Source organism: Mandrillus leucophaeus, unplaced genomic scaffold (genome assembly GCF_000951045.1).
Source record: "Mandrillus leucophaeus isolate KB7577 unplaced genomic scaffold, Mleu.le_1.0 Scaffold299, whole genome shotgun sequence".
Taxonomy (NCBI): Eukaryota; Metazoa; Chordata; class Mammalia; order Primates; family Cercopithecidae; genus Mandrillus; species Mandrillus leucophaeus.
The window spans coordinates 191,801-206,946 of record NW_012103131.1 but is presented as its reverse complement, the minus strand read 5'-3'; the positions used below and the strand labels follow the sequence as shown (position 1 = coordinate 206,946).

The window sequence follows — 15,146 nt, the reverse complement described above, 5'->3', positions numbered from 1 at the left end:
TGTAGATGAGAGGATCTGGGTTTTCTTCATGGAATTTCCTGGAGCAGCACTGCAAAGTCAGCTTTAAAGCTCAAAACAGACAACTTTGGGACAAAGTCTAGGAAGTGCCATTACCCCAGTGGGTGGTTCACAGAACGATCTGGTAATTCCTTGAAGACTGCAGAGACAGAGGGCCCTAAGGTGAACTCATTGAGCCTTGAGTCAAACACTGGGTAGATCAACAAATTAAGAGAGACTGAGAATAGCCAAGAGGCCTCTGGAACCAAGATCAGGGCGGGATGTGAGGCTGAGGGACTTGGGGGCTGACCCAGGGTTTATTATATGTCATTATGTATTCACTGCCCCAGGGAGCTCAGTGTTGAGAGTGGACCTTGGGCATTTGTTTAGAGGATGCCAGTGAGACCCAAACTTCCTCACGTTGGTTTCCCAGGTCCCCCACTGAGAGTCATGGCTCTGGCAGCCTCAGGAGAAAGCTGGAAGTGAGTATCTGTGCAGATGAGCCCAGTATCTTCATGGTGGCCATAGCTGCAGATGGACAGACCCAGATGGCAGCACTGACCTGGTGTGGTCTCCATGCCTTGACACTGCACATCTTCCAGGAGGATGTGTCCCACGCCACCACCCCTCACCCCTGCAACAAAGTGGCCATTCCCTGGGGTGACCAACGTCCTCCCCACAGCCCAGCTGCTGGCACACCATGTGGGCAGCGTTGATGCCCCAGAGGTTGTCGCAGACAGTCCCCCATGTGCCATTGTGGTAGACTTCAATGTGCCCTTTGCACTGCCTCCTCCCATCTGCCAACCTGACAATGGGCAAGGCTGGGGGAGACCCAGAGGTTATCACTGGAATGTGATCAGCTCTTCTGACAGACACTAGTGGGACTTTTCTTAGTTCTTAATACACACTCTAAATTCCAAAACTCTAGACATTCTTGCTTCCTGCTTCTGGGTCCCATAGGACTAAGTCAAACTAGTGCTTGCAAATTCAGTAACTGACTTTTTGAGGCTATTTGTGATTTCCAATATTTTGTTCTCTCATTCTCATCTTTGGATTGGAAATATGGCAATTACAAGGATAAGGATAAGGATCTGTTTTGAAGCTGAGCCATCAAACTGATAGGCAATAGTGTGGGGATATGTCAAACTCAACCTTTGATTATTTCATTATTACGGGGGTCCAGGTTCACAGTTAAAAACATTTTTCAGGATCCAGAGACTAGACAAGTGGCAGCCACCTCTGTAACCTCTCCCCCTGTATCAACTCTGTATTTTCTCAGTCCTGGGGAGACATGAATCTGGGTGGGCACTGACATTACAGGGAGTCCCCTTGAAAGATTCAATAATTAGGAAGCTTTGAGGGAAACAATCAAAGGATTGCCAATGCTGGGGCCCATTTCTGTCAATGCTGGGGCAACTTCAGCAGCTGAAAGGGAAAACCAAGGCATCATCACAAGCACTTCAGCACTTTAAAAGATTAAGCCCAAACTAGACAATGTCTCTGCACCACTTTTCCCATTTTCCCTCCCATGGGGGTGACCCTCACTGTCTGACAGTAATTGGAAGCATCTATCTGAACTTTGTCAGGGTAGCATCATTGATGGTCACCTGGGGGATTTGAAGCTACAGAGAAGGATGATGAACACTTGATGCCATTTTAACTCAGAGTTTTTATGCTGACACACCATGACTCGTTTGAAACACTGAACACTAAGTGTTCAGATAAAAAAAAAATGTGTGTCATTTTCAGGTGGTTTTTCTAAAAATTCCAAGAAATGCAGCTGAATGCTTGGAGCTCAGATTTCGCATTCCTAACTCAGGTCTCTCCAAGAACATTATGAAATTCTTGGTACAAAATTAATTTTGCTTTACTTGAATTTAGAAAAGTGTAAAGTATTGATTGAGAAATGGTGAAGGTGGTTGGGATTGGAAAATCCAGCAGCAGAAGACAGAACATTACCGTGACAAGCAAGTAAAAATTGATCAAATGAAACGGACGCCTGCGCCCAAAGCAGATGAAGGTGACTCTCAGGATCTGTGTCCCCAGGAACTGGGGCTGGTTCCTGAGGCCCCTGTAGAAGGACCTGCAGGTGGAGTAGCTGCTGCTGCTGCTGCTGCTGCTGCACAGGGCAGTGGCTGAGTGGGCTCTCTCCTTGGAAAGACCCCTACTCCACAAGAATCCTCCAGGTCACCAGCTTGCCTCTCATGAGCACAGCTCTTATTGCACACAGCACCAGGGCCAGGGAAATCACATTTGCTACATTTCCATTAGTCACAAAAGGTCAGACCCCAGCCTCAGGAAAACCGTTACAAAATATAAGAATGGGGAAAGTACCTGTTAGATGAAAACCGCTTGAGTGCTCCCCAGGAGTTGAAGAAACTATGACATAAAAAAGAAAAATAGTTAGCATAATTACATTCCAAACACACACAATGATATTTCACACTCTTCTCAAATATCATCTGAATCACATGTATGAGTCTGCCTTTAAACAACCCTATTCAGGCTCTAATCGAATAGTTACCACTTAAAATTTGATGGTACCCCATACATGGATGTGTATTATTCTGATTAAGAATAAGAAAATAAAAGAAATGAAATTCATGTTGGGATTGTGAAGATATGGCCCCATAGGCAGGGGTGCCTTGTCAGAACTACAGAGTTCAGCAGCTGCTGCTGGGACCCAGGTGAGGCTGCAGGTAGAGGAGCAGCTCCTGTCTCCAAGCCCTCCTACCCCAGGCTCTCCTGCCTCCAGGCCCTCCTACCCCCAGGCTCTCCTTCCCCCAGGCCCTGCCTGCCCCCCCCCCCACCCCGCTCTCCTACCCCCAGGATCTCCTTCCCCCAGGCCCTCCTGCAACCCCCCAAACCCCTCTCTCCTACCCCCAGGTTCTCCTGCCCCCAGGCCCTCCTACCCCCAGGCTCTCCTTCCCCCAGGCCCTGCCTGCCCCCCCCCCCACCCCGCTCTCCTACCCCCAGGATCTCCTTCCCCCAGGCCCTCCTGCAACCCCCCAAACCCCTCTCTCCTACCCCCAGGTTCTCCTGCCCCCAGGCCCTCCTACCCCCAGGATCTCATGCCCCCAGGCTCTCCTGTCCCCAGGTCCTTCTGCCCCAGGTCCCCTTCCCCTATGGCTGCCTGCTTTCTCTGGATTGCCATGGCCTCTGTTGCATGAGCCAACCCTTTGGTTCAAGTATCTTAGAGTCCTGTTGAAATGCTCTCGTCTGTGGAAGGGATGATACATCTACCTGCTGACATCCAGCCGAGGGAATGGGAAACAGCCCTGGGTCTTCACCTTCTGGGAAGGTGGAAGGGTCTGGAGCTCGGAGCATGTCAAGGAAAGTTAAAGCTCATAAGGGAGACCCAGCATAGGCTGGGGTCGGGAGACCAAGTAGAGGTGACGGCCAGCCACCAGTCAGCAAATAAAATGGACATAAACTCACAGATACCTGGATGTCCAGCAGCTGCAGAATCTGCAGAGATAAAGGAAATGAGGATGGTTTAATAATAGAAACTGGAATGGTAGAGTGATTTAAAGATCATTGTTTCGGTTTAAACGTGACTCATGGAAGCTGGGCATAAATAATCAGTCTGAAGCATTCAGGGCTGTCCCCTCTGGGTTTATACAGCCAGGTGTAGGTTGTGGGATGTCTAACCTGGCTACAAACTTTGAGGCAGTGATGCTGATAGAATTTGCCTTGGTAACTAAAATACCAACTAAATGGTAATATTTTTGTGTATTTATGGTTTGTCCGATGCTTGACTACATGTTCTACATCAGTTGTCTCAATTAATCCACCCAATAACTCCATGGAATAAATGTCATGATTTTCTTTCTTTTATAATTAATTGAACTTTGCAGGTACTCAAGTTGAATGGGACCCTCCCGTATATTGAACAGCTGGGCATATTTTCCAGAGTCTGAGCAGAAGTCCACTGTCCTGCACACGGGGAAAGGTTTTAGGCACAGAGGCATTTTCAGACTCTATCTGAGGATCTCGGGCTTGGTCCAGGCAGCTGCAAGACTGGTCTAGGGGGACCTTCACTTACCTGAGCAGATGACGCCAGCATCTTCACGGTGCCCACAGTTGTGAGTGAACCAACCGCCATGAGGGCACTGCCCCAGAGAGGACTCCCTTCCCGTGCAGTTGACATCATCGAGGACGATGCTGCCTGACCCAGGGCTGAAGCTGGCTCCTGGGAGGGCAGACACGGCCAGGCCACAGCCCAGCTGCCTGCAGACCACGTGAGCATCCTCTATAGACCAGCTGTCATCGCACACGGTGCCCCAGGTGTTGGCGTGGTAAACCTCAACTCGGCCCTCACATCTGCTGGACCCGTTCACCAGCCGCAGTCCCAGACCTTGTGGACATTCCAAAGAAAGACCTTATGAAGTCACATCCATAAAGCCCACCAGAGAAGCCACTATTTCCTGGGAATTATGCACTGACAATTGAGGATAATGAATCCACTCCCTCCTTTATTTAATTTTGTTCAAGTTTGCTTGGTACTACTCTGTGTATTTTTTTGTGATTGGTTAAGAAATGGCTGTTCCTTGCCACTGGCTGGACCTGGCCTGCCCCACGGCATAGCTGTTCTTTCCCTGTGTGTGGGGAAGTCTTGGTTTCTGACATTCACAGGGTGTGTTGGATTTTTCACAAGAAGCTGTCATGTATACGCTGTGTGTAAGTGTGTGCGTGTATGTGTGTGTAAGTGTGTATGTGTGTGTAGTGTGTGTGTTTCTGTGTGCCCTTGCACGTCGGTCAAGAGACAGTAACAATAGCTCCCATCTCTGTTATTCCTGGGATCAGGCATAACCTATGTGTGAAGACATTCCAGGGACTGGAAAGAGCCATCATTGCAGGCTGCCTCCTATGTTCAAAGGGCAATGTTACAAAAGGGAGCAGAAGCTGGCTGTGCTTGGAACACAGATACGGTGAGCCCACAGGTGTGGGGATTTGGGGTGAGCAGGCAACCTGTCCTTCCTGGGGGCCTCTTCCAAACCAGCCCCCAAGAGCCACTCTTGCATCTCACAACCTCTTCTTTCCTGTCACTTTCCAATCACAGATTTTCCAGGTGAACCTGGACATTGCCAGCAGTTCCTCCGGCAGCCTGAGGCCATGGAGGAGGGTGGAAGTCAGGACGCTTCCTCCCCTAGTGCTGGGATGTTTGTGAATTAAAACTGCATAGAGGGAGGGCCAGTGAAGTGAGAAGAAAGGGTGACCTGTCCATGTGGGCACCTCTGTTGGCTTTGGAAAAGATGCTGCAAAAGGGGAAAATTATACATCTTGGGTAAACCTTTGAGGTTTACGCCAAACTTTCAGTCCACTGTGGGTGGGCTGTCCACCCTGTGGATTATCGATAGACAGTTTCTGATTCTGAATGGGATTTCCTTCTCATGGCCTTTCTCTGTGGGCAGTACTCCTTCCATCACCCAACTGGCATGTTAGGAAATATAAGCTTGGGAAAACCATGGCTTGGTGCCTGATCTTTTTTTTTTTTTAATACATATAGTTTATTATTATTATTATTTGAGATGGAATCTTGCTCTGTTGCTCAGGTTGGAGTGCAGTTGCATGATCTCAGCTCACTGCAACCTCCGTCTCCCAGGTTCAAACAATTCTCCTGCCTCAGCCTCCTGAGTAGTGGGGATTACAGACATGCCCCACCAAGCCCAGATAATTTTTGTATTTTTAGTAGAGACGGGATTTCACCATGTTGGTCAAGCTGGTCTCAAACTCCTGACCTTAGGCAATCCGCCCTCAGCCTCCCAAAGTGCTGGGATTACAGGCGTCAGCCACTACACCTGGCCAATAGATATGTTTTAAATTCAAGAAAACATCCTTTGGGGCCCTCTATTGTTCAGTATAAGCTACCCTGGTGCTACTTCTAAGTGCTTGGGGTCATTTCTCTCTTTCCCAGCTCCTCTCTGCATATTGTACTTTACTCTTCTAAGGGCCTATCGTGGAAGAGCTGCTGGAACTGTAAAGACCACTGGCGAACTAGAGCTGGGAGCAAACTGTAATGTGATGCTTTCAGCTTTTCCATTCTTAACAATTCTGTCAAGTAGAAGAAGGCAGTACCCAGAGATAAATCCCTGCCAGGCTCTGACCTTGGATGAGGCGAGGGTCAGAGACACGTGGCTCATGTCTGCGAGTAGTATGCCCCGCCCACCACAGGGCAAGAGCTGGCTTGGATATTCACACTCATCAGAGGAGAAAATGTAGGCAGGAAGCAGCTCAGAGATTTGCTAGAGGCCTCACAGCCAGTAAATGAAGAGACTGGAAGATAAGCCCAGGGCATTTGGACCCTAAATAACTACTCTACTGCCTAGGGGGCTTTGCTAGGGCAAGTTAAAGCTCATCAATTCAAAACAACCAAAATTACCTGAGGTCGGGTAACTCACAGCAGTGGATGCTCCTATGTAAGGCAGAAAGGCAGTGGAGGACATAGACGGTGTGGGTAGCTCATCTCCCTTCAGTTCTCCTAAACCTGAGAGAGAGGTAGGCTTGCTTACTTCAGTCAGAAAGGTACCAGGTCTTGTTTGGGGGAGAAACTGCACACAATCTGGCATCTAAAAATGGCCCTGAGTTACTTTGGTTACAACTATCTTATGTCCTGGATCACCAAATTTGTGTCTGTCTTGTTGCCAGACATGCGACATCACCTCTTTTCTTTCTTCCTGTTCTTTCTTCTTCCATCTCCTCCTTCTCCTTTCTTTCTCTCTCTCTTCCTCTCCCTCTCTCTCCTTCCTTCCTTCCCTTCCTCCCTTCCTTTCTTCCCTTCCCTCCTTTTCCCTCCCCTCCCCTCTTTCCTACCTTTTTAGTTTTGGGCAAACTGTGGCTCCAGGGATGGCCCCTGGCATGGAGCACTTGTTTTGCCAGTTGGTTTGGTTTTGTAATTCTTCTGGGTGTGTGTGTGAGTCCCGCCTCTGAGTAAGTGTCAGCTCATAAAGGGCAGAACCGCATTTATCTCAAGAACATACACCAGTGACCTCAGTGCAGGGAGGGAGTCAAAAGGCCCCTGAGTGGGCTGTGGAGCTGGACCAGGAGCTCAGGGCCAGGATGAAAAAAAGCTCAGAGCTTCTGCTTGGTGGTCCATCCAGGCACCTATGACCCACTCCCATGCTCTGCCCAGGGCCCTGGTTCCAAACCTCATGGCCCTTATAGCCCCCAGCCCTGTCCTCTGATGTCACTCGGCATGCGGCACCAGCTTCTGTTTTGCTCAGAGCATTGATTCTGTCCCTTGACCTCTCTCTGCGCAGAACCTTCAAATATCTTCACCTGCTCCTTGCCCCTTCATCCTATCTCAGGTGGATGCTGCCAGGTCTAGCTGATAAGCCAGTTCACCTGTTCCCAGTTGAACCCATAAGGATTCAGAGACAGGTGGGAACTTTTGACTCCAACTACTGAATTTACTGAACTTTGACTCCAACAACTCCAACTACCGTTCAGCTTCGCCATCGTCAACACACAGGGCCAGTGGCCAACATGATTGCAGGACCTACCGGTATCATTCTCATCTTGCACAAGAGACTCATAAGATGCATAGAAGCCGATGTTGGTGATGATAGCATCGCTGTGGAACACCACCGACATGCAGTTGTAGGAGGAGGTAAATATCGGGATCTTCCTGGAACAGAATCTCCCTAGCGAAAAAGATTTGCTTTGTGGGCCATCAAAGATTTCAATGAAGTCGTATGGACAGCCATAGAAATTTTCCATTCTGTGAAGTGAAACAGTATCATTCAGACTCAGTCCACTGGGGCTTTCTTCCCAGTAAGCATTGCCCAGATTCGTTCAGGAAGTGATGAGGGAAAAATTATCTGAAATCTACATCTCTTCAAACAGGTTACAGGAAATGATGACCCTACTGATGTGGGCAGTAAGTATCCTTCTATTTCTAAAAATCTTTTAATTTCTAAAGTTTTACTGCAGTGGAACTTTCTGAATATGTATTACAAGCATGTGGGATAGAATTTAAGTGGTATTGATAGGCACATGGTGAAAAGTAAAATCTTCTTCCACCCCTAACTACCGGTCCCCTCTTACTTCACTCCCCTTCCTACAAACAGGTTCGATGAACAGTTTCTGTGTATTCCTTCCAGAAATAGTCTATGCACAAAAGGGAGCCTCTGTACTACTGTTTGTGGCTTTCTTTTTTTTTTTTGAGATGGAGTCTCGCTGGAGTGCAGTGGTGTGATCTCGGCTCACTGCAAGCTCCGCCTCCTGAGTTCACGCCATTCTCCCGCCTCAGCCTCCCAAGTAGCTGGGACTACAGGCGCCTGCCACCATGCCTGGCTAATTTTTTGTATTTTTTTTTAGTAGATACGGGGTTTCATCATGTTAGCCAGGATGGTCTCGATCTCCTGACATCGTGATCTGCCCGCCTTGGCCTCCCAAAGTGCTGGGATTACAGGCGTAAGCCACTGCGCCCGGTCTGTGGCTTTCTTATAGCTCATTCCATAGCAAGACCTACTGTGAGTGCGACAGCAATATGTGGATGTACCAAAATCCATTTAACTAATTCCCTACAGATGGACAATTAGGTTGTTTCCAATGTATTGCTAGCATGAGACTATGCCATGATTATTCTCAGTGCACATGAGACTTTATCTGTAGACCAAATTCCTGAAATTGGAATTGCTGGGTGAAAAGATCTGTGCATTTAAAATTTTAATCAATGTTACAATGGGCCCTCAAGACCTAGCTCACTTTTGAAAATTAACTATGGATTTTTTTGGAAGGAAAGGGGAGGTAGGTAGTAAAACTGGAGTGCATAACTGAGTCAGGATGAAAGTAAAGGTGGGAAATATTTACTCACTTTACCACTTCAAACGTGAGTTTCACACGAGCCCCAATATCCACTTGTATGTCCCAAGCACATACCACATTTGTGGGGTAATTTTTAGGATACCAAGGACTGGAGAAGGAGCCTGAATTATTTGTAAGCAAACCGCCACAGTGGAAATTTTCATCTGTAACAAACAGTGAACAAACCCCATCAAAAGTGAGCATTTACCTCTGCCTGTGTTTTCAGGGGGTTCAAAAGGGGACAGAGTGAGGACAAAGGTAAGGAAGACTTGGTCTAGAGCTGCTTTGGCTGATAGCTGGAAAAGTTAGCTTTGGAAAGGACCCCGAGCTCCCAGTGCTGTCCTGTGGGCAATGAAAATTGTCAAATGTGTTTTTGTGAGGAGAAAATGAGAGCGACATATGGTTGAAAGGACTTTATGAATCCATGTGCCCAATAGGTCTAAGCTTGTAGTGTAAAGGATAAGGGAGCAAAGACAATGAGACCACAAGCACCCTTTCTCAGCATCGAGTGGTATAAAATAGCTGGTGTTAGAAAACTCCTGGTTGTATTGTATGCAAATCTCAGCTGAAGTCAACACCAAGATAGCTTAAAATATCCAATTTACAGCTGAAATATTGGATTTGGTGAGAAATTTGTGCCAGATGGAGAACAAAGTAAATATAAAACCATGTGAAGAGGTTCTAACAGCTTAGGTACCTGTAGGGGGGTTGTCGCCAGTGGAGTCTGCAGAGACACAGAGAAAAAGTGACACTGTAAGCAAGGACTTTTATCCAGAATATTACTTGAAAATACTCAGAAACACTGACACTATAAAGCTGTGATTTCTCTGTGGCCCGATGGACAGAGATGCCTCTGGCTTCTCCAGGGTTCGGACACCTGCACACTCCATGCGTGGACTGGTGTCATTAGATACAACTTGTTGAGGGCTGACCTGGGATGTCTTCTTCCTTGTTCCCTCCAGCATCCTACAGTGTGAACATCCCTGCAGGCAGTTAACCCTCTCTTCACAGCAGATACTGAATGACCAGGGATTGCATTCCTGGTGAATCTGAACTTTCCCTCCCTCCTACCACTCCCCCATCCTCTACTGTCCCATGGCCTCGCCATTTTTGTCAACCCTACTGGGCTGCATTGCTCTTGTTAATTAACAACAGAGAATTTAACTGGACAGGGTCCCAACTTCAGGATGGAGGTGTAGCCAGGTTTCACTACATCAGGGACCTGGCAACAGGCAGAATTGTATAGAAAAGCCATACCTAAAAAAAAAAAAAAAAAAAGAAAAGCCATACCTGTTGGTTCTGCATTTGGTTTGCCACCAATACCTATCCAAAGATAGAAGAAAGAATGAGAGATGGATTGAGTAAGGCAGTTACATAGCTCATACAAATACTGGGTTCTTTTTTCAGGATCAAGCGTGTTCTTTTCAGGGCAGTTGGGAATGTAGTATCAAAACCTATCAATGTTGGTTACAAGATTGGCAGTTCTTCAGTCTCATGATGGTGCAAGTGAAGCCTGGTATTTATTTGCTTTGGTCAGTTATTGGACTGAGTGAGCTTCAGACACAGAATTGAGCTGTCTTTAACACAGTACTTCTGGGAGGTGAAATGTATGTAGTCTGGACCTGTGTGTGATCTTGGATATGCCCTTGTGGCTGCATCAGTACAATGAGGATGCTAATAGTCTCTATTTATTAGTGGTGGTAGAGATTAAATGAGAATACGAAAGCACCAGTTTTATCTTAGAGCCTGGTATGGGTTCAGCACTTGTTAGACACCAGCTACTATTCCCAGTCAGGAGAGAGTGGGTTGTCACCAACACCATGGCTTATCGTTGCTGGAATAGGATGGCTGATGACAAACCCTCTATTTAATCACCACAACTTTTCGGGCGGGATCTTGAACAGGTGCAACAATTTAAGTGAAAGAACACTAACTCTTAAGCAAATTGACTTAAACAGCTGGATTGAAGCCCAGGGCTCATTTCTGAGTTACTGCCCGCTGCTGTTGACGTCTCCCTTCCCAGAAGTGGCTGGTGGGTGAGACTCTCTCTCAGAGGTGTGCTTTGTGCCCCCAGGTGCTCACCTGAGCAGATAACACTGGCATCCTCGTGGTGTCCACAGTTATGGGAGAACCACTCGTTGTGTACGCATTGCCACACTTTGGCTTCATTTCCTGTGCACTGCACATCATCCAGCACGATGTGGCCAGTGCCACCATCAAAGTAGCTCTGAACTGGGGCTGACAGTGCCTCACCGCAGCCAAGTTGCTGGCACACCACCCTGGCATCCATCAGGTCCCAGCTGTCATCGCACACCGTGCCCCAGGTGCCGTTGTAGGAGACCTCCACCCGGCCCTCACACCTGTGGCTGCCATTCATCAGTCGCAGAGACATACCTGGGGGATAGGCAAATGGGGGCTTTTAAGCTGTGGTGATGTCTCCAGACTCTAGGACCTCTGCAGGTAGAAAATGTTAGCTGGCACTTGGGCACCTATTCCTGTATTAGGCTGTTGGACTCTAGGCAGGGTGGCATTGGGTGCTGATTTGCCTGGAATAGTTCTTGTTTATGAACATTGTAGATCAATTAATGCCTGTTAATTATCTTAGGGTTCTTTTTAAGCTGTCAAAAGTATTCCAGTTGGAGGATAAATTACATGGTCACCCTTAGCATAAGCCACTGAAAGCTCTGAAGTGTTCCCCAGATCCTGCTGTAGAACCTAACAGGCCTCTAAGTGTTATAGGTGGTTTTTGTATTAAATTCAGCTTGAAGCAGGTGGTTAGTTGAGATAGTTTTGTCCCAGAAGGATTTTTCTATTGCATTTTCCTTTACTTCTTTGGAGAAGAAGGGGGCTGTCTTTTGGATCCATCTACACACACAGTTGATGCAAACTATGAGATTTCAGGCCATCTGTTTCTTCAGCCAGGATGCTTTAGTGTAGAAAACTGACAGGGAGTGGCAGAGCAGGGTGAGCGTGAGGTCGGGGGCTTTTAGTATCTGCATGGATATCACTCCAGATGTCATTAATAAAGGTCAGATTTAGAAAGTGTCTTCTCTCTTAAAAGGAAAGATCATAAATCAGATCTAACTTCCTCCCAAGGTATGTGTTAGGGTACCTACCGTTCTCCCTTTCATCTTGCCGAATGGTGTTGTACAGAGCATAAAACCCTGTGTTGGTGATCATGGCGTCGCTTCTGAACACTGTGGTCATGATGTTTGAAGAAGAGAGGAATGTGAGCTCTGCCCCAGCACAAAACCTGCCCATGGAGAGTGAGGCAGCCTGTCGTCCATCAAACACTTCAATAAAGTCGTAAGGACATCCAGAGATGTCCTCTAATCTGAGGACATGAAGGCAAAGTTAGTATCTCCAAGGAAATCTGCGAAATGTTTCAGATAGAGTCATCTTTTGCATAGCATCCAGCCAAAAACTGCAGTCATCACTGCTCCACCCCCCACTCATCATTTGACCTATTGAATCTGCCCTTCTGTCCTTTCCTACTGGGGCTGCCCCAGGTCTGTTGGGGTCTCATCTTCCACCCAGTCTATTTCAGTAGCTTCTGGTATTCTGGCTTTCAGTCTCTCCTATCTTCTTCCTCTCTACCTTTAGTGTCTCCTGAATGTCCCCCAACTCTTTAATTCAAATCTTGCTACTCTCTGGGGTGGTGGCAAATATCTGACAGTGCCTCATTGAGTTAAACTCTCCAGAAGACCCAGAGCAGGGAGAAATGGTGACAGCTCTAAGAGCTCCGAGGGCTCCTCCCACCAATGCTCCGACCTGCCCTGTTCAAACCAAGTGTTTCATTGATGTTTCATCCAACCTGGATAATCAGAGAAGCTGACCCTGGCCATCCTACCTGTGGCTGCCTTCTCCTTCTTTATTTTCTATCCTATTATCATGTATGTATATTTTTTTCTTCATAGCATTTTTCAATTTATCACTAGTTGAAATTGTCCATTGAGTCATTGGTTTATCTGAGTCCCATTTGTCTCATCATCTAGAATACAAACTCTGTGAGGGTAGAGATCTTGCATTTCTTGGTTGGCACTAGGAGCCCGTTTCTAGTCCAGGGCCTGCTCAATAAATTGAATGGAGGCTCAATAAATATATGTTGAAAGAACACCAACATTGATCTAACATGATACAAGTATGAGATAGACATATTTGGATTTAAATAATAGTAAGTAGCCTTGAGTGCCTGTATGATACGTTCTCATTGCATAATATACATGAGATAGACATAATTACAGTTGTACACAAACTAAATACTGGATTTGAAAACCTACTTATCGCAGAACACAAATGCTGCAGTGAAGTAAAAGCCAAGTACCCCAAAATAACCCATTTTTATTTTTATTTTTTTAAAGTAAGTGATCACATTTGTGTGTAAGGTGACAAGAGTGTGGCAGTAACAGGTGACACTGCAACCTGAGAAATCATTTCATCAGAAAACAGGGCATGCTTTAAATAGCAAGAATGAAACAGCATTAAGAGCAATGTCAAAAAGTGCCGTTACTTTTGCACCTACCTGATACTTTAAATATAGATATAATTTTTACAAATTGAGGGTGTAGCAGAGTCCTGTAGGTGCTGAACTATTTTAAAAAATGAAAGTAAGAATCAGGGTAAATCAGGGTTTTTCAATCTCAGCGCTATCGATATTTGGTCCTGGGTAATTCTTTTCTGGACAGGGAGCTGGGGGAGCTGTCTTGTGCACTGCAGGACACTTAGCTGCATCTCTGGCCTCCACCCACTAGATGACAGTGGTGGTGCCTTCTAATTGTAACAATAAAAAATGTCTCCAGACCTAACCAAATGTCTTGTAGGGGTATATAATCACTTCCAATTGAGAACTGGAATAACAATAAATAGTAAATAATAACCAATTTTATGTTCTGAGAAACAAAAAAAGCAAATTTCAATAAATCTAGACTTTTAACATCAAAATTCAGAAATCAGCCACTATGGTCTGGTTTTGGGCAACACCTTAAAAAGCTCCTTAATTTGTATACTCCAAAATTATAGTATGAAACTCATGTTAGAATAATAACTTTGACATTACAGGGGATGTGGGCCATTACAACTGTTTGGAATAACCATTTCCCAGAAGTGATAAAATGAAACTGTGCCCTAAAACATTAGAACCGTGAATTTCAAAGATTTGAAATACACGGTACCAACTCTTCTCACACTGCTTTCAACAAATACATGTATGTTGAATGAAGGAATAAATGTATGTTGAATCAATGAATGATAAATGCATTTTGCTTATACTGCATAATGCCCCCTGATATTAGCTTATGTCCTTTCTATAAAAAATTATGTAACCACCAAATAAAGCCAATGCAATTCGCCCCTCCTCCACTGAGTAACATTTTATGTTTTTACAAGTAGCATTTAACCATTCAGATTCTCACTGCTGTGGCCAATGACGACAGGTGGAAAGCAGTGGCAGAGGTCTGGGGCATACTGTGGGACAAAGTCAGGAAGAGAGAATGACCCGGGTGCAACTCAGTATAGCAAGATGAAACCGGAGTTAAACATTATCAGGAAAAGTAATATTTTTGTTTAAATGTTACTCATGTATATGTACGTATATATGAAAACATGTGTGTGTATATACACCTACATGCATATAAATATACATTAAAATAGATACATTCCTTAAAAATGAGTGATGTAAGTTAAAGAAAGAAGTAGGAAGAACAAGGTGCATGATGAGGGGAATGAATGAACTGTTTAGTCTGTACAAGAAAATTCTTGGTAAGGACATGATAGAAATTCTTGACAAGAACAGGAAGCAGATTTGTGTAGCATCAGAGAGAAGAATGAAGATCAGACCATGAGGATGAGGAAGAATAGATCTGGGTTCAGATGGAGGAGGAAGGCTGTGTCTCAAACAGAACTCGTTAAGAGTTAAGGGGTGAGGTCTTCGTGTGTGGGTTGCCCCAGCTACAGCTCAACCGTCTGGTGTCAGGGAGGCCCATGGAGTATTCTCTCATTGCATAGGAAGTTGAGCTAAGTGATTAAATGACTCTCCACAGCTCAGATGATTAGAGCAATTCTCGCCGAAAATGTGAAAGGATTTATCCCACAAAAGTCTACCTCGCTGAGGAAAGTGTGGATTGAAATCTAAACTGGCCTTAAAAGTAGAGAAAGAAAACGTTGCTTACTTCAGGCTTGGGATTATCAGTTCTATGTGGAATTTCTCAGGCACATGTATCACCCAGACGCACTCCAAGTCGGTGGGGTAGTTTGTGGGGTACCAAGGGCTGGAGAAGGAACCTGAGAGATTTGAAATCACTCCTCCACAAGAGTTACTTCCTCCTGTAAAAGCAGATGAGAGA

General features: G+C 45.8%; 1 protein-coding gene across 1 annotated transcript in view; it reads right to left on the bottom strand.

The window, feature by feature from the left end:
• Positions 1–15,146, bottom strand: part of LOC105544155 (deleted in malignant brain tumors 1 protein-like) — a gene marked incomplete at its 5' end in the record, with an annotated part of 221,962 nt that overhangs the window by 19,711 nt on the left and 187,105 nt on the right. Inside the window, 10 exon segments of the mRNA XM_011986445.1 lie at positions 663–818; positions 4,043–4,354; positions 6,380–6,484; positions 7,500–7,717; positions 8,816–8,969; positions 9,503–9,529; positions 10,096–10,128; positions 10,888–11,199; positions 11,922–12,139; positions 14,973–15,084. Coding sequence (XP_011841835.1) covers positions 663–818; positions 4,043–4,354; positions 6,380–6,484; positions 7,500–7,717; positions 8,816–8,969; positions 9,503–9,529; positions 10,096–10,128; positions 10,888–11,199; positions 11,922–12,139; positions 14,973–15,084 — 1,647 coding nt within the window.